Consider the following 27,938-nt stretch of genomic DNA (forward strand, 5'->3'; position numbering starts at 1 on the left):
TTTCCTTATCCTGGAAGTATCTGGTTGCAGTTTCCACCTGCCGTCACTGTGTGGGGGTCAAGGGCTGTGTAATCTGAGCCCCCTGTGCTCCGCCACAGCTGCTCCGCCACTGCTGGCCACCCGTGCTGCTCCCTGCCTCTCTGCTACGGTGGGCTGCCTGTGCTCCTCCAGGGCTGCTCTGACTGGTCAGCTGAGCTGCAGTGTCGGGCATGTGCGGGGGGAGGGTCTCTCTCTTTTGCCTGCTGGGTCCCTGGGTGGGAGGCTTCTCTCTCGCCACTAGTTATTGCTCTCCTGGGGTGCTCAAATGTTGATGGCACCCCTACAGCAGTGCTGAGTCCTCTGTGTGGGAGCTTCCCACTGGCTGAGAGAGCCTGAAGAGCTACGGTTTCCCCACAGAGGGCCGCCCCTCCCCTCTCTCTGGGAACCAAGTGACCCAAGTTGCTAATTTGATGGGGAGGGAGAGGATTTCTCCTTACCTCTGCCCACTTCCTCCGGAGGCCCCAGCACATCCACTTGCAGATGTGTGGCAGTGTGGGTCTTTCTGATGTCGCTTTGTGCAGTGTGAGCGTCTCTTGTTGGTCTATGATTGACCCTTTTGTTGTGTCTTATCGGGGGAAGAGTTTACAGGAAAGCTCATTCTGCCATGATGCTGATGTCACCTTGATTATTTTTTGATAAACATTAATCTCAAAGCCATGGCATATGAAGATTGGTTAAAAAACTAGAAATTTAGAAGAGAGGTTGGATTTTCTTTTTCTGTGTAGTTTCAGAGAATAGCACTAGGATCAGAGGGTGGACATTATAGCTTAGTATCACAAACTTCTCACTAGAAATATTGGAGCAGATCCTGGGTGACCATGTCTCCGGGTTATTATAGAAAAGATTCTTGTTTTGGGTAGGAGGTTGGAGTCAGTGACCTTAGGTCCTTCCTGTTCTCACATATAATTCTAGCTGTGTTATGTTATGGGTCAAATGCTACATATGTGGCATTTAACTTTGACTCTTAATAAAGTTACTCTTTATTAAGAGTTTAATAAACTCTTGTCCCAGATTCATGGTTTACTTTGTCTCCCAAATATTAGTTCAGTTGAAATTATTGGTATGTTCTAAGCCCTATTATTAAAGGAAAATAGAAGTTACCTTTAGACCTTTGTGTTTTTAGGTCTGTTTTCTATCGATCATATAAAGAACAAGAGTCTAAAAAAGGATTTGATCAAGAAGAAGTTTTTGAGAAGCCTACACGTGAAACATGCCAGGGTAAGTGATACTGACATTTAAGTTATGGAATTCAAAGTTAACTTATTGTGGTTTTCCTAATTAGTTTTTCTGGGTTTTGTCCCTCCCCTCCTTTTTTTGCCACATGGGAGTATGTTTTCATGTCATTCTTAGAGCTCATATTTAAGAAAATATGTGTGTTTGCCAAAAGTCTTTGCACCTAGGAGTGTGCTTGCTATGGTCCTTCTGTCCACGTCCTGCATTGAGGAGGGTATTTAGGAAATAAGAGAGGTCATGTAATTTCCTGGGACACACCTCAGCCCCATTCTTACTTGTACTGTGTCCTCTCCCTCAGTTTATGCATTTGCATGGGAACTCCTTCCCCTCTTCACATTGTGGTATGACCATAATATTTGTCTAGCCACAGTATTTGTATACATTTAATGAATAAATAATGAGAAGATACCTTGCATTTTTTGTTTCTTCTACAAAATTCAAACTTATTTTCTACTTCTTATTTTCACAGACACTTAAAAACTTTGTATACAGTGGGATGGATGGGATGTCTCAGGGAAATGGGATATGTCTGCTACAGTTTTGACTTCCAGCAGTATTACATGAAGTAAAATGTGTGTTGTTTCCTTAGGTATCTTCCTAGTACTCATTTCCTGTGGGTGGTTCTATGAGGTAGTGAATTGATATCCAGTGGAGTAAAGATTACATAAGATTAAACTCAAAGTTTCTGTGGGAGGATGTGTAGAGGGCATAGATATTCTTTCTCATATAATATGGAGATCAGAAGATGGCAACACACTTAACCAAAGTCACCCAGCAAATGGCGAATCTGATTTTCCGACGTTTAGTCCAGTGCTTTTTTACAGAGTTCAGAGTAGTTTATAATATTTGGAATAAGGGCATTATGTTATTACCACACATGGTTCATGGTGTTAGAGATTCTTGTGAACTTCTCTCTGACTTGGAACTGATTTATGTTTTTGGTTTTTAATCTTTTGGGGGGATTATGTGACATTTTAAATACTTTTTATATGGTAGTACCATTTCAGAAAATTCCATGTCTGTTTTCTCGCAGGTATGAGGCATGCCATTTATGACAAGCTGGATGATGATGGTTTGATAGCTCCTGGGGTTCGAGTATCAGGAGACGATGTTATTATAGGCAAAACAGTCACCTTGCCTGAAAACGAAGATGAATTGGAGAGCACTAATAGGCGCTATACCAAGCGAGACTGTAGCACTTTTCTCAGAACTAGTGAGACGGGCATCGTGGATCAGGTTATGGTAACTCTCAACCAGGAAGGATATAAATTTTGTAAAATCAGGGTAAGTATAGCTTTGTCATATTGTTATTTATAGAAAGTAAACCAGATCGACTTAACTAACCTATTTTTATGTGAATTCAGGTGCGCTCTGTTAGAATTCCACAGATTGGAGACAAATTTGCTAGCCGACATGGTCAAAAGGGTACTTGTGGTATTCAGTATAGACAAGAGGTAGGTATCTTTTATGTCCCTCACCCCTAACCCAACGTTTTGTTGAACATCTTATTAAATCAAAATTTGCTTTAACTTAGGAACTCAAAAGTAGTAAAGGCTTGACTTTTAATTTTAATTTTATTTATTTATTTTTCCCCCAAAGCCCCAGTAGATGGTTGTATGCCATAGCTGCACATCCTTCTAGTTGCTGTATGTGGGACGCGGCCTCAGCATGGCCGGAGAAGCGGTGTGTCGGTGCATGCCTGGGATCCGAACCCGGGCTGCCAGTAGTGGAGCGTGCGCACTTAACTGCTAAGCCACAGGGCCGGCCCTTGACTTTTAATTTTAGTGTTAAATAAATATATGAACATACGATGCTGATTGGAATTTAGAACATAGAAAAGTTCAGATGAGGGAGGATCAGTTCTAGTTCTATAGCTAAGAGATTTAAGTTTGTTTAAAATCTCTTTTTAAAAATTCCTTTATAGGATATGCCTTTCACATGTGAAGGTATCACCCCTGATATCATCATAAATCCCCATGCCATCCCCTCTCGTATGACTATTGGTCACTTGATTGAATGTCTTCAAGGGAAGGTAAGAGATTTTCTTTAAAAACAGGGGTTTCAAACTGATGTTTCTTCCAAAATGATGATAGGTGATTTCTGTCATATTTGAGCCAGGGTACTTTGGAAAAAGCTCATATGATACTCACTTATTTTCCTGCTTTTAAATTGGTTGTGATTATGCCTTTTTTTTTTTTGCAAAAATTTGCATAGTATAGCTGTCAGAATTATTATTAAATTTACTACATCCAGCCTCTACATACATATATCGTTATCCTTTTGACTGGTTATTTTCTGTAGATGAAGAGTTAATTCATTGGTGGTTAGCTCAGTGTGAACTTAATTTTATAGCTGTATTATTAGCTATGCATGCATCTGTCAGTGGAGGTTTTCTATTTTTAAATATCTTGTTAAGGTAGAATAGCTACAGCCTAATGTGCAGGTGGCTTGGTTTTAGGGCATGAAAATGTTATTTTCATTGAGCCATAGGAAATATTTGGGAGTCTCTCTTTTTTTTTTTTTTTTTTTGTATCTGGTCCCATGGATAGCTTCCTCTTTGAAAGATTATAATTGAATTTTTCTTTTTAGGTAAATTAGTTTATTATAAATATTTCATGTAAGGTGTTAATGAAATGAACCTAATGATATTACAGCTTTCTATAACCTAGAGTTTTAAATTCAAAATCTTCCGTTTTCTAGAAAATATTATTTTTTATGGAATGTATTTTTATTGTCATTGACTTCTAAGGGGAGACAGAAGGAAGCAGGCCTCTAAAGACTACTTTTTTTTAAAGGTATCAGCTAACAAGGGTGAAATTGGTGATGCCACTCCATTTAATGATGCTGTTAACGTGCAGAAGATTTCTAACCTTTTATCAGATTACGGCTACCATCTCAGAGGAAATGAGGTATGTTTGCTCTTACATTAGTAATTTGTCACATGTATTCTTTTCTGTATGTGTGTAGTTTCATTCTTAAATTAAACCTTTTATTAAGTATAGTAACATACTTCAGATATGTGCACAAATCGTAAATGCACAGCTTGATGAATTTTCACAAAGTGAACACACCTGTGTGACTGGCTCCTAGATCTTGAAAATTACCAGAACCTTTTATGCCTGGATGCCCCCTCTTGCGTCCCCTTCCAGTCACTACCTTCCCACCCTCACCCCAAGGTAACCACTCGCTTGACTTCTAACAGCATAGATTAGTTTTGTCTGTTTTGATTTTTATAAAAATGGAATCATACAGTATGTGTTTGAACTTGTTTAATTTTTTTAAGTCTGTGCTTCAAAATCTGTTTCAGGTCCTGTACAATGGGTTCACTGGTCGAAAAATCACATCACAAATTTTTATTGGCCCCACTTATTACCAGCGTTTGAAGCATATGGTGGATGATAAGATCCATTCTCGTGCTAGGGGACCTATTCAGATCCTTAATAGACAGCCCATGGAGGGCAGATCTCGGTAAGAGAGCTGCATCATCATCGTTGTTAATTAGCATTTTTTAATGCAAAATGTCAAACACGTAAAAATAGAGATAATGGTATAATGAAATCCCCATGTAACTGTCACCCCACTTCAATAATTATCAACACATGGCCAGTTTTTGTTACATCCATCTCCCCACCAACCCCTGATTATTATTATTATTTTTTTTTGGTGAGGAAGATTGGCCCTGAGCTAACATCTGTTGCCAGTCTTCCTCTTTTTTGTATATGGAACATTGCCACAGCATGGCTTGATGAGCGGTGTGTTGGTCCATGCCTGGGATTTGAACCTGTGAACCCCAGGCTGCCAAAGCAGAGCATGCGAACTTAACCACTATACCACCGGGCTGGCCCCCCTTGATTATTTTTAAGCAAAGCCCAGATATCATGTAATTTCTTCCATAAATATTTCAATATATATTTATAAAAGAGTAGTTCTCAAATTTTTTGATTCCAGGACCCCCAAAGAGCTTTTGTTTATGTTGAGTTGTGTCTATTGATGTTTATCATGTTAGAAATTAAAATTGAGGTGTAAAATCTTTATTAATTTATTAAAAATAACACTAATAAACCCATTACATATTAATATAAATAACATTTTTAATGAAAAATATTTTCCAAATAAATTTAGTGATGAGTGACATTGGTTTACCATTTTGCAAATCTTTTTAATAACCTAGTTTACTAGAGACAGCTGGGGTCTTGTGTCTGTTTCTGTGTTTATTCCATTGTGGTATTTTATTTTTTATATTTAAGTATATGAGGAAAAACTGACCTCACACAGATATGTGGTTGGAAAAGGGAGGAATATTGTAATAACCTTTTCAGGTGATTGTGGGTATTCTTTTTTGATGCTATGCCAAAATGACAAGTTGTAGTTTCTTAAAGGTTGGTTGTGATGTAGAATCTGAAACCATATCAGATATTTATTATATTTATATTAATTAAAATTCATTGGCCTGAGTTGCACTTTGAGTATATCTTTTACACATGCATAATTTTGTACCATCATAATTGGTTATTTGGAAAACATTGGTGCACTGAATTATGCAGATTCTTAAATAGTCATATTTCATTATGCCAAAAAAAAAATTTTCACATTTGTGAATAGCACCACTGATGTCATCAGAAAAGTTTTTTTAAATACTGGGAAATTATCAAGCCCATGGTGTTGGACTGAGGTTTTAAAAATTCTGATTTCTGATTGAAAGCTTAAATTTTTAATCATTTTCAACAAATACTTAAAATTATTTTCCTTTCCGTGAAGAAAGCTCACTTTGTTCATTTTCAAAAAAAAGTCTGCCAAATATTTAAGTTTGAATTAACAAAGCTCGTGTTAATGTTGGTGAATTAATGCAGTTGAGGTTAGCTTTTTTTTCAAGTAAAAAAGATATTCCAGGATAAAAATGTTCAGTCATGCAAGTGCTTTTCTTCAAGACAGCCAGCCTCAGTGTACAGCAGAAGTGCTTTATGCGAACTTCCCATTTTGTCATAGAACATTAAAAAGATGTGTACTCAAGGGTCAGGGTTTAATAAAACTAATCATTTTTACTGCTTCATTAAAGACATTCTTAAGTAAAACTGGCTTTTTTCCCCCCTTCACTCACACTGGAGAATATGACTGCTGATAAAGTTTGGTTTCACTGCCCTGGTTTGTGTTCAGGTGCCAGCAGTTTTATTCAGTTACTTTTGCAAACATCAGTGCAAAATCAACACAGTGAAAGAAGCAAATGTGTTGTTAGTGTTATTATAAAATAGTTTTCACCCTCATGGGGTCCACAGACCACACTTTGAGAACCTCTGCTTTAAAGGATTAGAACATTAATGGTGGCGCAAGCAGTTAAGTGCATGCGCTCCGCTGCGGAGGCCCAGGGTTCGCCGCCGACGCACCGCTTGTTGAGCCATGCTGTGGTGGCATCCCATATAAAGTGGAGGAAGATGGGAATGGATGTTAGCCCAGAGCCAGTCTTTAGCAAAAAGAGGAGTACTGGCAGATGTTAGCTCAGGGCTGATCTTTCTCACACACACAAAAAAGATTAGAACATTAAAGAAAAAAACTAACCATAGTACCTCCTTAATAGTATTAAATACCCAGTGTTCAAATTTTCCTGATGATTTCATAATTTTTAAAAAGGTTTGTTAGTTTTAATCAGGATACAAATGAAGACCATGCTTTGCAATTGATTGATGTGTCTCTTTTTTTTTTAATCTATAAATTGCCCTCTAAGTTTTTTTTTTCTTGCAATTTGTTTGCTGAAGAAACTGCATTGTTTGTCCTGGAGGGTTTCTCACAGTCTGGATTTTGCTGATTGCATTCTGGGGGTGGGCGTTCCTGTTTTTCCTGTAAATAGCTAGTTAAATCTAGAGGCTTGAGGAGAAGAAGAGTTTGTGTTCTCTTGAAGTAGTAACTTCTTAGGCAGTATTGTATACTTGAAATATCTGGTTGTCTCTCTCATGATTTTAGCAGCTATTAATGATCTTTACGTAAAGACCTTAATTAAATAGGGATTGCAAACTGATGAGATTTTAATTTTATCATTCCTTCATTTATTAGCTGGAATACTTTTATAGAGGGAAACTTTGTTTCCTCAACTGGTTACCTGGTGACATAGTTCACATAGTAAAAGGTTGTCAATGCTTGACTCTTCCCCACCCCCCACCCCCCTTTTTTTTTACACCAGTTTTCAAAATGATGAATTGGTTTTCTAGCATCCTCCAAAGTCAACCAATGATTTGTTTTTTAGTAATATCAATAGAAACTCATTGATTTTATGTATTTTGTGTATTAAGAATGTTGAGGAAGCTGTCACCATCCACTTGCCTGGCTATCTGAACAATGCATTTCATTTCACTTCCATGTTTGGAAAACTGTGATCATTCACCTGTTCTTTCTGTTATTTTTGCCAACATGCATTTGTCATTTCAGGCTTTATTGCCTGGGACACTCATTCACAGAGAAGCTGCTTTATTTAGATTGAGTTTTTTATTCAGTTTTGAGTGTAGAGTTGAATTCTAGTAAGTTAAATGATAGCATGATGAAACTCTACTCTGCGCTTCATTGTATTTTATGGGAAAAATTATATCTAAACTTGAGAATCTAACGTGTTTATTCTATTTGGGGACCTTCTAATGCACATCAAATAGTTGGTAGACTTCTCCCCTCCCCACCCTGTAGAGAGAATGCTAGGGGATAAAAATTAAGAGTCTAGTTCTTCTTTACTAATATCATTCTTGACCTTTGCCATTAGTCGAAGTGGTGTTGATAATAGAAAATAAGTATAGTCATGTGCTGTATAACAATGTTTCAGTCAACAACAGACCACATATACAATGGTAGTCCCATAAGATTAGTACTATACAGCCCAGGTGTGTAGTAGGCTATACCATCTAGGCTTGTGTAAGTACACTCTATGATGTTTGCACAATTATAAAATCGCCTAACGATGCACTTTTCAGAATGTATCCCTGACGTTAAACGATGCATGACTGTACAAAATTATGTTGTTTTTCCCTTATCAGTGATGGTGGCCTGCGTTTTGGAGAAATGGAACGAGACTGTCAGATTGCCCATGGAGCAGCCCAGTTTTTAAGGGAAAGATTGTTTGAGGCATCAGATCCATATCAGGTTCATGTCTGCAATCTTTGTGGAATAATGGCGATTGCTAACACAAGGACCCATACATATGAATGCAGGGGCTGCCGAAATAAAACCCAGGTGTGTATAGACATTATTAGCAGTTGATATTTGTTTAAGATATTACCATGTTGGTCTAATCATCCAGGCAGATTTAGTGTGGTAGAACAGATTGGCATTTTCACAATTTTGATAGCATGCCTCTATAAGATTCCTAGTTTTAAATGAGGGAAAAGATATAAATTTTATTTTTCTAAAAACCAGTTCAAGTTTTAGTGTCGTAATTTCTCTAAGCTGTTCATCTTCTGGAAATAATAAGGCCATGTACAAGGAATTTTAAATAATGAGTTTTTTAAAAACCTTTTAATTGAGAAGGGTGAATACGAATTATGTCTGGCAGAAAGGGTGAAATACCAAAGCTTGTTAAGAGAAGGAACCCCCATAAGCTAAGGTAGCAAGATGAGTGTTACCAGTCTGTTCTTTTAGTCATCATCTATAGTACCAAGTCTGTACCTTTTTCTGGGGTAGAGAAGTGGGGTCACTTCAATACAGCTTTGCTAATTACCTTTTTTCTTTTTTTTTCAGATTTCTTTGGTGCGAATGCCTTATGCGTGCAAACTGTTGTTTCAAGAACTTATGTCTATGAGTATTGCACCTCGAATGATGAGCGTCTAACTCATTTTAGAAGATTCTCAACAAGATACCTGTAAATATCTTTTGTGTCTTGTTTCTATGACACGGCTTTTAAAAATATAACAAATATGTACTGCATTGTGAGAAAAAGCATTTTATTTGTTTCATTTAATGATATGCATGCTTTTCTTCTGTAAATAGACAATAAATTTTTGTAGATAGTTGTGATGTGTTATCTTTATTTGGTATTTCACTATGTAAAACCAGTGACTATAACTAAAGTGTTAGTGGACTGGATGAAAAGAAGCTGGTTATTAGGCAAGAACAGGGGTTGTAGTTATCCATGACTACTTTTAGCTATGCAGACTAATATATTCTGCAGGTTTATAGCTCGGCACCTTCACCTGTTTAAAAAAAGAAAAAGATAAAAATTAGTTACATATATGGACGTGGTTGACTTTCTAATTGTCAGGTAGTTTAGTATTTCCACATAAATGAAGATGTTAAAATGTGGGGATAAAGGATATGTGAGTAACTGTACAAATGACACGGTGGAGTGCTCTGGAATTTGAGCTGTGTGATTAGATGTGGGAGGCGATTTCGTTGTATTGGTCTAAGCGTAAGAGATGGGCCTTATAGAACTGGAAGAGCCTGTTTCACAGAGAGGCTAAGGAACTTTCCTTTGTCATCCAGCTTTCATTCAAAATTTAAAGCGCAGGAATAATTAGTGGCAGAGCTGAGGCTCAAATACACGACTTGACTCTTAGCTACTGCTGTTTGTTTCATCGCCTGGCTTTACACATCGTGGCTGTAGAGAATCTGACCAAACACATCTTTACTTGACATTTCTTCCTTTCATACCACAGCTGAGTGATCTGCACAGTGGAATGGTGTGACAAATGCTGACAATAAATCTTGTTCTTATTTTTGGCTTAAGGGAAAGCCAATTCAGACATCAGGCTAATAGAGCTATATAAATGTAAAGTAGCATTGCTCTGACACCATCGGGATGGGTGCTTAACAGGTAGCTTTTGACAGTGAAGTGGATGGAGGCAGAACAGAGTTGGGTACTTGCCAATATACTCTCCTTTCTGGCTTTTTCTTATCAAAGCTCCAAGTGAAGGACCAGAATTGCCCACAATCATTTCCTTTCAAATGAAGATTTAATTTAATATAATAGGCACAACACAAGGAAAAATGCCATGTAGATAGAAAGTTATGGGAAACATAAGCCATTCCAGTCAGGTTTGAGTTTGACTCTTACGTGTAAGATAAGGTGAAAGCCTCTAAATCACAATAATAGCATTCCATCAACCATCCGAACGTGCTTTTGGAGCCACATGCTCTACATTTTGATGGCATACTTAATACCCTTGTGGATTCCTGACATTACAGAATTTAATTAAGAGCTATGTCTGATACCTTCATACTTAGTTCTGTTATTAAACAAAAGCACTAGTTGTTTTTAAATGGTTGTGAGATTTATTACCTACCTTTTTTCACTGGTATTTCATGTAAGGCATCAACCACTGTAATTTTTGCTGATGCTGAAGCCTGTCCTTGGGAATTGGATGCATGGCACTCATATTCTCCAGCATCTTCCTTACTGAGAGGAGATACCTGTGAAAGAAAAAGGATCTTTAGTCCTCTAGGGCGGTCTCTTTTTCCAGTGGCTTCAATTAGGTCATTATTTCAGAAATTTCCTAAGATGACCAGGGGATTCATAGCAGAGATACTGCTAGGAACAGTGCAAGTCCTGTGCTAGGAGACTTAAACAGCTACATATTTGGTCTGCTGGGAGGATTCATACTCTGAGGCAATGTCATGGACAATTTTTGATCACACTGCACAGGTTAAGAACTGGACAGGTGCACATATCAGTTTGAGGGAGACCTTGATAGGGTGTATGATCTAAGTACTATCCATGAGTATCCAAGGTCAAGTAAAATAAAATATTAATAAGTAATTGAAATAATGCTTGGGTCATTTAGTTCCTTGTGAGGATTTTGCTTTGAACTCTTAGGAAAAAAAGCTCGTTTATTCACTGGTTGCTTCCCAAACATCCAACAGACCCAAGCTATTGTTTTACCTCCCTCTGAAAGAGGAGCAGCAGCCCTGTGGTGGTGGGGCTGTTGCAGAGATGCACAAGGGCACATTCTTTCAGCTGGGCAGTACAATCAGGCCTCTGCCAGGTCTGCTGGGTCTAATCCTAAGAATGAAATCCTCGCCAGCTCTTGGCACTCACCAGCACCCAGCCAGTTACTTCATGCTTTTCAGGGCCACCCCGGGTCTGAATGGCCAGGTTGTCCCGGTCACCAGGCAAGAGTTCTGTCCTTTGAACTCCATAGTGACCCCTTTTTACCTGCAAAAACAAAAGGAAATAGTTTTGAGTTTTCTGCACTGAATCATCAACTTGGAAGTAGCCACATTCCTAGAATTGCACAGGGTGTACATCAGACTTTCTATTTGGATTAAACCTAGCAATTTCTATTATTACCCTGTCCTGAATACTTAATATAAAATATAGATATTCTTTTATTTCTTCCTATCAGTTTCTCTCTAAGCTCATATATTTTAAACTAATGTATTTTTCTGCATGCTTGAGGAATATACATTGTCATACTCTCCTGTCACTGGCTACCATCATTCACTCATGCCCTTGTAAATTCCGCTTCTCAGTGCTGGGCCTTTTCTTGCCTGCCATGCCATGTTGGACTCTGACAAACTGTGTCACCCAGTGCTAGGTTTGATCCTTAGGACCTCGCGTAGGGGCCCAAGTCCAGGGGCTCTACCTGCAACAACCTCGTCAATGGAAGATAGTAGGTTGACTCCAAAGCCAATACCATTATTTTATTCTGAAGGCTAAGGATTCATCAAATCATTTCCTACAGACCTGAGAGCAAAAACTCCTGTCAGACATGTTTAATGATGGGTGTGAAAAATAAATCAAAGGGGGCCGGCCCGGCGGCATATGGTTAAGTTCGTGGGCTCCACTTCGGTCGCCCGGGGTTCGCAGATTCAGATCCTGGGCACGGATCCATGCACCGCTTATCAAGCCATGCTGTGGCAGCGTCCCATTTAAACTGGAGGAGGATGGGCATGGATGTTAGCTCAGGGCCAATCTTCATCAGCAAAAAGAGAAGGATTGGCAAGAGATGTTAGCTCAGGGCTAATCTTCCTCACAAAAAAAAAAAAATCAAAGGATACATGAAGCAATGTTTATTCCTTCCTGGGCTTCCTTTAAGAGCTAAGCTGATGTTTATTGATATTACCTTTGTAATTAGAAAAAAAAGATTTACAATCTCAAATAGGTAGTTTCCTTTTCATTTTCTTTTATAATTAAGCAAATCTTCAGTTAAGAAAGACCAGATCGTAGTCTATAAATTTCTGTTGACACTAGCTTCTCCCACATGTGGTCCCACTCCCATCTCTTGTCTCAGCATCAAACCCACCCTTCATTTTCTCTGCTTCGAGACACCAGGGCTGGGACTCTGCAAAACCACGTGGGATTCTCGGCCAACTCCTACTCTATAAAAAATATCTAGCACTACTGATTTGGAATGCCTGGTTTTTGCTTGCTTGTTTTTTTTTTCTGGGATTTCCCCACATTGCCACTATTAGAGAAAACCAGGTATCTTAGTGTTTTTCTCATATGAATGCTATGAATGCTATAGAGACAAAATGGATAAATCAATAGGCATCTTTTTCCCTGTTTCCCAAGTTGCTGGCAGAAATGGATTATGTTAGTGCAGATTTTGAAACAGTTATTTAAAAAGGGTTTTTAATAATGGTGTAAATATTAAGTTGATTCAACAGCTAAAGTAACGTGTCTGGTCTTTATTTACCGAATTTCAGAATCCTTTAAGTGTTTTGTGTGTGACCAAAACAGAAAAGCACTACAGCACAGAAATACTGAGTCTCAGCCACTGAGCTTTGCTCCTCAGATCACGTGGCTCTTAGTCAAGAGCCTTCCGCGCCAATCACCCTGGTTCACTATGTACAGAGAAACTGTTCTTGTCAAGTATTGGACTGGAAATGAATACTTACGTAGTCAGGCACCGCATAACGATGTTTTGGTCAATGACAGACCACATATATGACAGTGGTCTCATAAGAGTAGTACCATAGAGCCTGGGTGTGTAGTAGGCTACACCATCTAGGTTTGTGTGAGTACACTCTATGATGTTCACACAACGATGAAGTTGCCTAACAGATGCATTTCTCAGAAAGTATCCCTGTCGTTATTGTAAAACATTATACACCATGTAGAAAACATAGAAAGTAGTGCTAAGACTTTTTACATGGAAAATTTTTATATGGCAGACTCCCCCTGACTTATGTAAGGGGAGGTTGTTGATAAATATGTGTTTTCCAGTTTAAAAAAAAAGATGTGGGCTGAGGAAAGTGGCTGCTAAGACAATTCTACAGAAGTTCAGTGGGCTGGAAGTGCCTCAAAGTCTGAACCTTAGAAACCTATAGGGCAGAAAAAACTGCCTAGTAGTCACTGCTCACCATAAAGGGTCAACTAGGGGGAGAATCAGAGGGAGACCCCAGAAGTGTTTTCAGCCCTCTCTGGTTGTATTTTAGCTGCAACAAAATCTTCCTGAATTCTGCTACTGCAGATAAGGAATCAAAAAAAGAAAAGTGCCAAAGATTACAGAAGCAGAATGGGTTAGTCTGATTCCTACAGGTTAATACTACATTTCAAGGGTTCACTGAATTTCAGGGAACATTTGAAGGACATTTATTCAGCACAGAACATATCTGTTGTGCCTTTTTGGTGATGTTTTCAGTTTTATAATGAAATGGAATATATGTCTGTTAAAACTTTCACATCCCCAGCCACTGCAAACAAATAAAAGACAAAATGATTGTCTAGGAAAAAAATGTGTAAAAAGGGTTAATATCTCTAATGTACAGAAAGCCAAAGACTGATAATAACAAGAAACAACCAATAGAAAAATTGGTAAAGGATACTGAATAGCAATTCATATAAGAGAAAACCCAAACATGAAAGTATTCTCAATGTGGTCAAGGAAATGAAAGCAATAATGAGATGATACTTTTGCCTCATATTAACAAAACCTAAAAAGGGGTAATATTCAGTGCTGGTGAGGACGCAGGGAAATGGCAGCCATGCACTGCTGGGGAGAGTACGAACTGCTTTAATCCATTCAGAAAGTAATCTGACAATGTCTATCCAAACTAAAATTAAATCTTTTGACCTAGTCATGTAACTTTTGGGGGATTCCATCCCGTAGGGGAAAAAAGCTCTTGTATATAAGACATGTACTCTGACGTTTAAGGTAGCATTGTTTAAGGTGATGAAAAATTGGAAATACGGGAATGGTTTAATAATTATGGTACATCCATACTTGGAATATTATCTAGTTCTTGAGAAGCAGACCTGGAGGGATACCTATGAAGTATTTATCGAGGAAAGCAAGTTTCAGAGTAATATGCACACTATATTCCCGCCTCTCCCCACATACTGGGGATATATGTTTGCATATGTTTGGGCATGAATAAGGGTATACAGAAAGATACAAACCAGGGCAGTGCACCCTGGCTATTTCAGGGAGTGGAAGGAGTGTCACTGCAGCCTGAGGGGTCTCGGAGAGGGGCCTGTCCTATTCTGCTGTTGCTAAGAGTCCTTGAGCAAGAAAGACTTGACTTTCTTTGAAGCTCAGTTTAACAAGTGAGATTCTCATATTCATTTATATCCAAAAGCTTAAATTGGATTTGAACAATGTGTGATCTTAAATATGTCTGCACTCTTAACAGTTTGGTTACAAGGAGAGGAGGAAACAATCAAATGGCCTGTTTAATTATTTAGGTCAGTGTAATGGAAAAAAAAACTCAGTTTTTCCTTTCTATGTAGGGAAGAACTGGTTCTCTCCTACTGTGTTTCTAGCCTGTGTCTCCTTTACCTTCACAGAGAACACTTCACTCCTGACACTTGTGGTCACCAAATGTGGGGGGTGTGAGGGTGATTCCCCACAACCACCAAGTTTCTGACACCACCTAGGTGTCCTACAATTTAACTCAATCCTGACACTATCTACCCCTAGATAGCATCAGATCTCATAGATAAGGACTCAGTCATAAGACTGCCTTCCCCACCCCCAGTTCAGACGCCAGTCATAAGCCCGGGTTATCACCTGTGCTTCCGACTATCCAGCTATAGACTGGAGGTTTCAATGACCACCTCCTCAGGTTCAATTAATTTGCTAGAGCGGCTCACAGAACTCAGGGAAAGACTTACTTATGTTTACCAGTTTATTAGAGGATATGATAAAGGATAGAGATGAACAGCCAGATGAAGAGATACACAGGACGAGGTCTGGGGGGTCCAGAGCACAAGAGCTTCTGTCCCCATGGAGTTGGGCTGCGTCACCCTCCTGGTATGGGTGTGTTCACCCAATCTGGAAGCTGTCTGAACCCTGTACTTTTGGGATTTTATGGAGGCTTCATCATGTAGGAATGATCAATTATTAACTCCGTTTCCAGCCCCTCTCCCCTCTCTGGAGGATGAGGAGATGAAGCTGAAAATTCCAAGCTTCCAATCGTGGCTTGGTCTTTCTGGTGACCACCCTCCATCCAGGAGCCATCAAGGAGCCCACCCTGAGTCGCCTCAATAGAACAAAAGATGCTCCCAGTGTTCTTAGCACTTAGGAAATCACAAGGGTTTTAGGAGCCTGTGCTAGGAACCGGGGGCAGAGACCGATATATATATTTTCTATTATCTCACAGCCAGTGACTTTCACAGTGTTTTGACATGGCTCATAGTAAAAAATACATTTTGCATTGTGATCTGGAATATACAAAAGAAAAGTTTTAAGAAATGATACCTTTACTAAAGGTACCTTAAGACATTTTCTGTTATTTTTTATTTCTAAAGAAAATGCTGGCTGTGACCCCTACATTAAATTCAGGACTCGCTGATGGGGCATGGTCTGCAGTTTGAAAAACACTGCTTTAGGTCTTGCCCGTGGTAGGTTACGTTATGAAGCTGGAGGAAAATCAGCAGAGCCTGGCAGTGGGGTTTTTGCCTGTTTCTGGCAAGTCTGTAGAAAATAATTTTTTTTCTCCCTCTCCCTCACTCCTTCCCTTCCCTTCCCATCCCATCCCCCCAGCAGACAAACCCTCAGGGAAGCCCAGGGGATCTGCCCTATACAATCCCAAAAGCTTAAAGGAAAAGATTCCCGAGGCAGATTTATTCCCCGGGTATGTGTGTACTTTAGGGGCTGGGGGAGCGCAAGCTCTGAAGAAATTATTCTCCACCAAGATTTGTCAGTAAGGTCACACATTCTGGGACACTTGGGTCACCCTGGCCTCTCGTGTAATCCCTAGAGAACTGCAACAGGGCTTTTTATGGATATTCTTTGGCAAGTCGTTCCTCCACCTCTCCACCCTTGAACAAACCAGTAGCCGCCAAATGAGCCCTGAGGAGCCTCAGCAGCTTCGCCGTCAAGGCCAGAGGGACACACCAGCCGGCTGCAGTGTTGCGCTTCACCCCTCTCCCCTCCCCTTTAAAACAAATAATTTATTGGGGTGAGATTTCATTGCTTCCTTTTACAGAAGTTTCAGCTGTAAAAGACAGTTGCAGGTCTGTTGTCTTTGCCCACCCCCACCTCCAGGCATTTTCTGGAATCATCCTGACTTCACTCCCACCAGATGGCCCCATGGGGGTGCTGCACCCCTTCAGCCACATGGGGGAGCCAGAGGTTGGCAGGTGACCCAACCGGAGTCCAAGTCCCTCAGTGGGAATTTATAATGCAGCAGGGAGAGGGGACGCCCTTTGTTTGCTTGGGAGTCTTTAAGCTGTGATATTCATGTGAGCTTGGAGCTGCCAAGTGACAATATGGCCTACAGCGTGGAGGGAGCTTTCTGAGGTAGAAGAAAAAAATGAGAAACAAATACACTGAGAGCAAAGAGTCAAGAGTCTGAGCACATTGTGTACCTAGATCCAGCTGCCCTTGAGGCTGCACTCACCCACTCTTTCTCTCTCTCTGTTTTTCGCCTAAGCTAGTCTGTTTCTAAAGTGAGTTTTTAAACTTGCAACAGAAAGAGTTCTGACTACAGGAGCCAAGATCCCTCTCCGAGTTCCAGAAGTTGCTCCTCTGGTCAGACACCAAGCAAACAAAACAATCAAGAGAGGCCATTGCTCATCTTAGAGCTTGCTTGAGAAGTAAACCAGCTAAAAAGGGGCGTCTGGTTGCACTTTTTTACTTCAACTAGACTTCCTTTTTGTTAGCACGAGTTTGATGACGTTTACTCCACAGGATTGTTGTGAGGCTTAAACAAGTCAAATGTATAAAAAGGGCAATAATGTAAAATAATGTAGAGAATAATTGTGAATATTATTTTATCTGGCAAATGAGTGTTTTCTCTTCTACCGACACGCTGAGAATATGCTGTCCTTTGAATGCGAAGACAGTCTATAAGACAATGCCACGGGAACAGGAAACCTTCCAGGAACAGTAGCTAACATCGACCGAGTGCTCATTATGTCTCTGACAATGAGCCAAGTGACACTACCTGCGTCACTTTATGTAATCTTTACAAGAAGTATATGCTACTTTTGTCACACAGAGGAAACTGAGGCTTAGAGCATTGGTTCTCAATCTAGGGCGATTATTCCCCCAGGGGACATTTGGCAATGTCTGGAGATATTTTTGATCGTCATAACTGGGGGGTGGGTGCTAGTGGCATCTGGTGGGTAGAGGCCAGGGATGCTGCTAAACATCATATAATGCACAGGACAGCCCCCAACGAAGAATTATCTGGCTCAAAATGTCAATTAGTGCTGAGGCTGAGACACCTGGGCCTAGAGAGAACTCAGTCAACCTAAGGAACTCACATTCCTAACCACTATGCTACACCGTCTCCAATGGGGACACAGACACTTGCACATGCTCATGCTTATATATGCATGCACAAACACGCTCACACATGCATACACATGTACACACATGCACCCCCCCCCCACGCACACTCAGAGGGTGGGTTTGTGTGTTCAGCATTATAGTTCTTCAGATATTAAGGCTCCTTGCTTGGGCACTGCTAATAAAGGCAGGGCAGGGACTATTTTGGAGGTCAGTAAAAACATTCCACAGACCCTGGGGAGGTGTCGGGAAGATTGCCCTACGGCTTTGCCTTTGAGGAGCAGCAGGCAATCGAATAGGCTGAGGATTTCAGGTTATTACCACGCTCGTGCAGAGGGAAAGGCGCTCGTCAGTCTAGGATGTCTTCCTGAAAACTGTGCCACTGACCTTGTTCCAGATGAGGACAGGGGTTGGAATTCCAATGACCTCACAGCTCAGGTACACCTGGGCACCAGTGACATTCCAGATGTCCTTGGGGGGCGTCACAATGGAAGGACCTACAAGAGAGGGCACAAAGCCAAATCCATCTTTTTAAACGGTCTGGAACATTAGTCAGCATGCCAGGGAGTAAATACTTGATTATGTTTATGAGGCTGTCCCCTCTGCGGATTACCTGAAGCAAATTTCAAAGACCAGATTGGCTTACTCCTGCCACCAGCATGATTTTAAGCTATGCTTTGGGAATAAATACACACATCTAGACAAACAAACAAAGAAACAAAACAAATAAGAAAAAAATTTATTTACAAAATTTTCTTCTCTCTCAAATCATGCTTAAATGTGTTTTAATTTACCAGCTGTTTTGCATTATCTGGGACTTTCCAATTAATATAGTAAAATTTTGGTTCCAAAATGTTTAATGTTTTTCTTTTTTGTTTGCCAGCATTTTTACGGGAAGGAGGACAAGCAACTACTTCTTGTGTAACAACAAAAAAAACTAAGAAGATATTTGAAAACGTGCCGAGCACCCAGAAAAGATGGCAGACTCTGCCTCCAGCAGCTTAGGATCTAAGATTGACAAGTCAATGGTGAAAAGGCAGAGATGGTAACTTTCACCCAAGAGAAAAACGTGGAGTGCTGTGTGCCCTGGGAGACTGGAAGGAGATGCCTTTGCACAGAGGTGGCCTGGGTGTCAAGGAAGAAGGTGGAAGGGTCTTTCTCCCAGCACAGGTTGGGGGAGGCAGTGGGTAAAAGAGAAGCAGTGACAGGTCTAGCAGTGACCAGGGTCCCCAGGAGAGGGCTCTTTCCCAGGCTTCTCAGTGTCCAGGTCCCTGGCAGGGGGCACTGGCAAGTGGGGGCACCTGTGAAGGCATTGCCTGAATAGCGTCACTAGGGATGAGACCACCCAGGGAGAGCCTAGAGTGACACCTTCCTATCCCCCCAGTTCTAGATCACATCCCTAGCCCTTCTCTATCATAACCGTTCCATTAAAAAGGTCCTTACTTAGAACCAACATCAATGGTACGCATCCTTTTCGTTACCAAAGAGGTCTGGGGGCTGGCAAACTCGGGCCCACGGGCCAAATCCGGCCTGCCACTTGTTTTTGCATGGCTTGTGAGAGGTCTCTGCATTTTTAAATGGTTGAAAAGAAATTAAATAAGGATATTTCATGATGTGAAAATTATGAGAGATTCATATTTCAGTGTCCATAAAATAAAGTTTTATTGGAACACAGCCACGCCCAGAGTCGGGCAGTTGTGGCCGAGACTGTATGGCCTAAAACATTTCAATTTGGCCCTTTACAGAAGAAGTGCTGCTCCCTACTCTAATCAACTGAGGGCTGACCAATGCCTAAATAAGAGATTACGGACGGTCTCAGGACTTCAACTCTTTATACCTTACCTGGAGCTCATGCAAGTAAATCCACTGGATGACTGCTGGTCCAGCTCTGAAATGCAATACTTTTGAAGCCAACAGAGACTGAAAGAGCTGTGCTCACTTACTGCTCCCTTCTGCTGAGGGTCTGGCTCTCTAACACTGGCAGTGTGAGAGTCATGCACACCTACCTTTTAGTGGGTGGTAATTAGAATTTCACTTCTGCTAATTCTGAACACCAGGCTTCAGGCACCAGGGGTTTTCAGAGAGACCAGGGGACAGTCCACAGAAGAGGGAAGGAGAGCTGGGGGCCTGCCCCCCACCCCCTGCCCCGCCTTGTGACAGCGCATTACTCTAGAACCAAACCTGGCCTGTACTTGATGCTCAATACTATTTCTTGAATGAATAAGTTAATTATTCCCTCTGAATTTCAGCTCTTCACTGCCTTGGGTTTTCCAGCCTAATAAAATGTCTAACTGCAGGGTCCTCTTGCATCAGAGTCCTGGGAAAGGGACAACCTTCCCTTTAGGCCTGGAAAGTTTTCTGGCATAATCAGCAATCAAAGGACATGAAGTCTCCCCTTTTGCAACAGGCTATTTCCAGCACACTATTAATTTCTTGAAGCAGAAAGGAAATGACCCCAGCATGTAAGATTTTTCCCACTCATCTAAAGTATTAGAAGCTGAATGTTTTTTAATCCTTGGGGTATTTTTATTTTTTTCCTTTGTAAGAATGCGCAAAACAATCAAAGTTTTGAAAGCTCTAAATATATTTCGTGCTTCCTTCCCTCTAAACCATAGGACTGAAGAGGAAGTGTCAATCTTGGCCGGGGTCTTGGCTTTTCTGTTGCAAATGTGGATGTAGTAAGCATGGCTGTGCTGTGTTTATGTGTGTTTCTGGCTCTGTCTCCGATGCTTCCTAGACTGACCACAATGATACAGGACCCTGCAAAGGGCTGGGCTGGGCCTCACCCCATCCCAGGCTTCTCCCAGGGCCTGGGATCCTAAGGGCTTTGACACTGCAGAACCGGATCTGGCTAGACGTTGAACTACTTTCGCTCACCTCTCTGAGGGCCTCCATGTGGCTCTGTCCTCCTTCCCACACACGGACTTGGCAGGATGACCTCAAAGCTCAGGGGATCTCAAGGGATTGTTCTGAGAAGAATACACCAGTGTTCAGAGATTTGGAGGGGCTTGGGAACAAAGCTGCCTCTCACGTATCAAAACCACACAAGGAATGTAAGACGTTTTTATTGTGAGGTCTGAGTGTCTCAGCCTTGCAAAAAAACACTTATTTTAACTTCCATCCATCTCCCTATAGGTAGCAGAGTCATCTGTCTTTGTCAGGGGCCAGATTCTGGAGTGCATATGGAAGAATTCAGCCTGATTTTCTGTCATAGATCTTGAAGACATGCCATGGATTTTTCCCATGGCATAATTTTAAAACTAAGATATTCCTATCCAATTTATCAAACTTTTCTTTAGTGATTAGTGCTTTTTGTGTCCTGTTAAAGAAACTCTTGCCTAGCCCAAGGCCATAAAGATCTGTTTTCTTACACAAACGTTATGGCTTTACCTTTCAGATTTAGGTTTGTGGTCCATCTTGAATTAATTTTTGTGATGCTATGAGGTCAAAGTTTACTCCCTCCCTACCCCCTAGGACATCCCATTGCTTTGGCATCATTGGTTGAAAAGACCATCCTTTTCCTACTGAATCGTAATGCCTTTGTGGTAAATCCATTGACCATGTATGTGTGAGTCCATTTCTGGATTCTCTATTTTGTTCCATTGGCCTATGTATCTATCCTTGCACCAACAACCATGGTATAATTTAGAATTAATTGTGTTAAAAGTGAAGCACTGAATAGAGGGTAGATCCATTATATCCATTTCCCTCCAATCTGTTCCTTGTCCAAGAACAGAACATTTCAGGAGGAGCAAGAATGCTTAAAAACACCTGAACTCAGGAATACTTTGAAGGAGAGCCATTACCAGGGGGTTCAAAATTAGGCAAATTCTGCTGTGGGTTCCTCTTTCTCTCTCCCAACCCTTGGAATACACATAAAACCTTAGGTCAATGGGCTGAGTCAAGATTTGAATTATTCTAAGAACATAAATGATTTTGTCAATTCTGCTACCAGGCTATCCCTAGAATTCTACATGATTTCCATACCACAAAAATCTATATTCCTCACTGACTCCTGTTGAGTTGACGGGGAGGAGGGGCTATGAGGACCAGTTTGCTGCACAGCATTTATAAAAATCCTTGGCTATTTCAAAATATCCTCGAACAAATGTTGGATTCAGTAACACAATGAAAAGTTTAGTAAACAATATCTAAACTGGAAAGTGCTAACCTATAGAATGGCCTTTCAGTTTTGATATGTAGTGTCTTGCAAAGTAAAATCAGATCAGTGAGTAATTAGACTAATATTCAAGTGATCAACCAACCTCCTAGAGTAGGTGGAGGTGGGCTGGCTTCAACCAGACTTCCTGGGTTGGAAGAACACGTAGTTTCAGATTCTTACTTTGTTCAGTGCTGATACCCCCTGGGTCACCTACTTACTAAACTCTGCCTGGTTCTTTGCCACTCACTGGTTTGGAAATTCCCTCAGAATATGTAGAGGGAATGGAGAAACTCTTGATAAAGGCAGAACATAGCAGCACTATGGAAAGATGAGTGATGACGCATGGTGAGAAAGAGTAAGGAAGGGACTTAATGGTGACCCACAGAGACAAGTGGACAAGTCTTGTATGGAAGTGAAGAGATGGTGAAAATATTTTGGTCTAACACCATGGTAGACCCAAGAATGCTGCACTCCCCTCCCCCAGTCTAAAGAACCATCATCCCACATATTCCATTGATAAGCAATTTCACTGCCCACAATCATCTAGAATAGCACGTCTATCAGGCAATTCAATTCCTGAGGGTTCTGTTCTACTTCAGGAGAGTGCTCAGCAAAATGACTCTACCAAATAGCTCTAACCCTTTCCACTCTGCCTTTTTTTGAAGAAGGCCAAAGCAGATCTAGAATTTATTTCTATTTTTAAGGATAAAAGAACTTTTAGTTTCCTCTGAGCTTGTTTTCAGGCAGAAAGCTCAAATTCAGTCCTCGAGGCCAGGCCACGGGTAACAACATTGCCATCTAAATCATCCTGTGTTTGGATTCCATTTAAAACAAGTCTCGGAATATTTAAATGTGTAGGGACACACACCAGGATAGGTTCAAGTATTTATTTATCCTTGCCTTTGTTCCAGTAAGGACTTCAGGTTGCTCAAACATGTGTCTAGCAAACATCCTGGCCATAGAATAACTGACTGCCCACTGCCTCTCTCCTCCCCTTCCCCACCTGCAACTCCAGACAGCAACCAAGCTGTCCACAGTGCCGCCTGGTGGCTGGTGTGAGGAAAGTCTACCCCCCGGCTTTCCCCACCCCAAACTCACCTCTATCCTGCGTCAGATGACCGTCCAAAGCAGGCCACTCCACTTTCCTTTCTCACCTTTCACAACTCAATTCTCATCCAATCTCTGGCCCTCCTCAGTTCTCTAAGTTCATTTTCCTCCTTATTTTTTTTATAACTCTCGCCTAATAACGTTAGATGGTCTCTTCTTTTTAATCATTCCTTGAAGGGAAAGAGGAAGAAGAAGGAAGGGAGGGAGGAGGTAAAGGAGAAGAAAGAAAAAATGAAATGAAGACAGATGGCCAGATCCTAAATGAAGTTGTAGCAAGGAAGAAGAAAGTTCTAAGTTTGGAAGAAAATTAAAATTCAATTTAATGAATCAGTGTCACCTTAAAACTACCCAGAAGCCTACAGAATCTCCACCTAAGACTACATCCTCCTCCTCAGCCCCTTTTATTTAAGTTCTAGACAAATGAGCCAGAGTCTACCAGATTACTTTAGGAATATTTTATTGTAACCTAGAAATAGCTATGTTCTGAGAAATCACTAAAGATACAGAAAAGGAAGAATTTTGGATGGACAGATTTAAATTTGGAATATTTCAATTTGATTCTGAAGGGTCTAAGAAGGACAGTTCTCACAAAACACACAAATATCACGAGGAGAAGACCTTGAAATGGAATTAATTTTGAATTTGACCAGCAATTCATTCAAGCTAATTTTACATAAAGTTGTGGTAGAGAGGACAGAGTTAAAATTTGCTAGCCTATAAAAAGCATGGGGGTAATGTAAAAGAAGCATGTGAACAATTTCCTAGTCTCTTACAGAGCACAAAACACTTCCCAGACATGACCTGAGATGTCCTCACCACGTTACCATTAAAAAAACAAAGAACTTGGGCCCGCCCCGTGGCTTAGCGGTTGAGTGCGCGCGCTTTGCTGCTGGTGGCCCAGGTTTGGATCCCGGGCGCGCACCGATGCACCGCTTCTCCGGCCATGCTGAGGCCGCGTCCCACATACAGCAACTAGAAGGATGTGCAGCTATGACATACAACTATCTACCGGGGCTTTGGGGAAAAAAAAATAAATAAAATTGAAAAAACAAAACGAAAAAAAGAACAAAGCACTCGTGGACAGAACACTTGGCTCTGGATCCTCATCCACCACTTACAGCCAAGAGACCTTGGACAAGCCACTCACCCATTTTTTATAGAAGAAACCAGGGCAGGTCTGAGAATCTTCTCTGTCGGCTTGGAAGTGAATGTACCTATCATGAATGTTTCCTAGAGCACAGTCATATGGCATCTTTGACATCCATGAAGTTTTAAGGTTCTAATGCCTGGCTCTGGAGCTCTCAACCCCTGCAAATCAGTCCAGTGCACCTCCTCATCGTTCTAAATGCAATGTACGTGACTCATAACAAAGTTCATTTTCCCAGCAATAAAAAAAAAAAAAATAGAACCTATAAATGTACCAGCTGTTACTTAGTTAGGCAGTCTTTTTTTTTTTTTTTTTGTGAGGGAGATCAGCCCTGAGCTAACATCCGTGCTAATCCTCCTCTTTTTTTGCTGAGGAAGACCGGCTCTGAGCTAACATCTATTGCCAATCCTCCTCCTTTTTTCCCCAAAGGCCCCCAGTAGATAGTTGTACGTCATAGTTGCACATCCTTCGAGTTGCTGTATGTGGGACACGGCCTCAGCATGGCCGGAGAAGCGGTGTGTTGGTGCGTGCCCGGGGTCTGAACCCGGGCCGCCAGTAGCGGAGTGCACGCACTTAACCGCTAAGCCACCGGGCCTGCCCGAGTTAGCCAGTCTTTTAATCTGAAAGAGCTGCATAGAAGATATTAGCAGAGGTCATATTTTGGAGCTGAATATACTCCACTGAGCCTGGGAAATGGTCAAAAGTCAAATTCTCCCCAATAGTCAATTTTTGTCCAATTTTGTTGATATCACATTCAACCACATTTCTTTTTGCTTCATTGCCTTCTTCACTTTCCCCATGATCTCTGCCATTTTTACCCTACAAATCTATTCTTCTTTCTTACTTCTACCCAAACTCTCTACTCCTAGCAATCATGCTTACCACCATTACATGCTCATTACCACTTTCAGAACCTTTGCTTATGCTGATGCATTTGCCTACTCGGGATGCCCTCCTTCCTCTCATCTATTACCTAGGCCCTACCCTTTATTTGAAGTTCTAAGGCTGAAGTTTCATTTCCCTTTTGACATTTTTTATAGCTCCAGTTCCTATTTATCTCCTCTCTGGATTCCTGATGGGTTCAGAGTTAGTGCCACACAGCTTAGTGCATCATTGTTCTCCAATACTTTCCCCAGCAGGGCTAAGTGAAGGTGCCAGTGTCCTGACAGATCAGAACGGAGCCAGAAACTCTGGAATCAGATGTTCTTCATGGTCATTGGAAGGAGGGACAGCCCAGATTGTATGCAGTGGGTAAAGGGCAGCAGTAATTTCAGAACATAATATGATTAGCCATATGGAACTGAGAAGATAGCCACTGTCTTGAAAATGCACCAGTGTACACATTGCCAAGGTACCCAACCAAAGTGGTGCCACAGCCACCTCTTATTTATCTGCTGGCAAATTATTCATCGTGATTTTCTTTACTCCTCCACCTCACTCTCTCTTGCTATAAGCAATGTTTCTTGGCTACTGCCCACTCACCAACCAATGTGTATATAATCAGAGGATGCAAATTAATTTGAATACATATTAGTCAAGCAAATCCCAGTGAGAAGGGTAGGTCTGCTGGGGGGTGGTCAACAATCATCCTCATATCAAAAACAGGGTTTCTGCAATATGCTGGGTTATATTATTCACATTATTACTCTCATTGAGTACTTATTAACACAGCTAAGACAGCTGAGTATAAAGACTTCTCCAAGTTATGGCAGATTGCAAACCACACTCATCCTGTCTCTTGATGCTGGGTCCTAAAACAGTTATACAGAGTATGTGCACTCCTACCAAAAGAGGAGGATTTAAGAAAGAAGTAAGACATCACATATACAGATAAAGAGTTCAGACAACTTGGCAATAATCCCAAGACTGGATTCCGATAACACAGTGAAGGGAAAAGCACCAAACAAAAGTACAAAATGGGAAAAGAATAGTAGGAAGGCGCTACGGCCAAGACGGGGAAGGGGATGAAACACGTGGAAACTTCCTGATATTAAATAAGGGGAAGCAGTCACTGTATGGCTAATTAAAGAGCAGCGCCATCTGCCAAGGCAGGTCATTTCGGGAACTTCCAGAGGTGGAGTGATGTACCAGCTGACCCTCTGTATGAGAATCTAGTACACGGTCTCGAGGCTATCAGATGAAGACAGTAAGGACAGGAGAAAAAAGTACTGAATCTTAAACAGCATAGGCCAGATTTAATTTCAGGGTTTTAGTTCACGGCAAAGTCATCTGGTTATCGTAGCTACTGTTAGTCATTTACACTTTAGTGTGAATGAAGACCCAAAAGTTTATAATGATGGGGCCCTGCCAACAATTGCTAGGGGCAGAAGTGTGTTAGAATTGCTTCCTCTTCTTCAGATATAATCTATCGAAGAGGGATAGGGGAGGTTTAACACACTCAGACTGAGAATAAAATGCTGGGGAGGTAACAGACTACAGTGAGTTGGGAGCATGGACTTTGGAATGAGGAATTCCGCTCTATGACTTCTGAGTTATGTGACACTGCACAAGTTATTTAACTTCTCTCAGTTTATTCATCTGAGAAATGGGATAATAATATCTAAGTCATTAGATTATCAGAAAGATCGAACAAGATACAGCAATTAGCACAGTACCTGGCATGGGGTAAGCACTCAGTATTAGCTATTGTTTTTATTTCAAAGTGACTTCCTTATGAATGGAGTTGATGAAAATTGCTGATTCAGAGAATGGAGATGGCCTATCACTTGGACGTGTTGGTTGAGGAAGGAGATGGCATCTGAGAAGGCCCTGAGGTTCAGAAGGACTTCTGTCAAGGAAGGTTTTCACCTTCAGGGACCTACCTGCCTGAGCAGAGGTGTGGAGGCAGGAAAACACTAGCCTGCCGGAGGAACAGTGAGCACATCGGTCTGGCTCGGGGAGCGTTGTATAAAAGGAGGGGAGCTGAGATCCTGGTGTGGGGCACAGTGGAAGGTGGGAGGGGGGGCTTTATGGTCCGGTGTGTCTCTGAATGTCGAAAGGACAAGATTCAAGTGGCATTTCAGGAGATGGTTTTGGAGGCCTTGGCAGCAGGATTGGGACAGGGTGGGGATTAGGGGCCTAAATCAAGGTTGTAGCAGTGAGATCAGAGAGGAAGGGGGCAGACTTGAGAGACTATTCAGGCAGAACCAACACCATCCAGTAACTGACTGGATGTGAGGAAGAGGGGAATGAGCCAAAAGGCCTGGGTCAGAGGAGGCTGCTATCCCATGAACAGAGCAAGGATGTCACCCTGAGGAAGGCAATGGATTGGAAAAAGGGGATGGATGGGTTTGGGCCTAGATATGCTGCATTTGAGGTATCACCTGGGCATTGAGGAGGCGCTGAACCCCATGGAGAGAGGGCAAAGGATACAGATTGTGGGGACCAGTGGTGTCAAGGTAAACACTGTCTAGTTTCCGTTTTAGCCCTGGGAAGGCTGGCGGGTTCCTTCATATGGAAGAAAGACAGCTTTGGCTCTCTCTTCCACGGGCAGCTTCTCTGGAGGGAATTCCATCAGCTCACTGCTGACCAGCTGACCCATCCGCACCCCACCCTGGTTAAGGCAGAGAAGGCATTGCTTAGCCACCAGCCACTTATTTGCAGG

At 41.4% G+C, this 27,938-nt stretch overlaps 2 protein-coding genes across 3 annotated transcripts in view; one reads left to right on the forward strand and one right to left on the reverse strand.

The window, feature by feature from the left end:
- Nucleotides 1-9,254, forward strand: part of POLR2B (RNA polymerase II subunit B) — a 54,983-nt gene extending 45,729 nt beyond the window's left edge. For both annotated transcript variants that reach the window (XM_058547151.1, XM_058547152.1), the window contains 8 exons: nt 1,163-1,257; nt 2,306-2,556; nt 2,637-2,726; nt 3,197-3,304; nt 4,068-4,181; nt 4,580-4,740; nt 8,283-8,478; nt 8,983-9,254. In XM_058547151.1, the coding sequence (XP_058403134.1) occupies nt 1,163-1,257; nt 2,306-2,556; nt 2,637-2,726; nt 3,197-3,304; nt 4,068-4,181; nt 4,580-4,740; nt 8,283-8,478; nt 8,983-9,072 (1,105 nt within the window). In that variant the 3' untranslated portion in view covers nt 9,073-9,254. The remainder of the gene's footprint in view (nt 1-1,162; nt 1,258-2,305; nt 2,557-2,636; nt 2,727-3,196; nt 3,305-4,067; nt 4,182-4,579; nt 4,741-8,282; nt 8,479-8,982) is intronic.
- IGFBP7 (insulin like growth factor binding protein 7) overlaps nt 9,162-27,938 on the reverse strand; it is a 78,620-nt gene continuing 59,843 nt past the window's right edge. The window contains exons 2-5 of the mRNA XM_058547156.1: nt 18,306-18,415; nt 11,276-11,392; nt 10,524-10,650; nt 9,162-9,434 (exon numbers count right to left, since the gene is read on the reverse strand). Coding sequence (XP_058403139.1) covers nt 9,415-9,434; nt 10,524-10,650; nt 11,276-11,392; nt 18,306-18,415 — 374 coding nt within the window. The 3' untranslated portion in view covers nt 9,162-9,414. The remainder of the gene's footprint in view (nt 9,435-10,523; nt 10,651-11,275; nt 11,393-18,305; nt 18,416-27,938) is intronic.

This window comes from Diceros bicornis, chromosome 8, assembly GCF_020826845.1.
Source record: "Diceros bicornis minor isolate mBicDic1 chromosome 8, mDicBic1.mat.cur, whole genome shotgun sequence".
In the NCBI taxonomy this organism is placed as follows: Eukaryota; Metazoa; Chordata; class Mammalia; order Perissodactyla; family Rhinocerotidae; genus Diceros; species Diceros bicornis.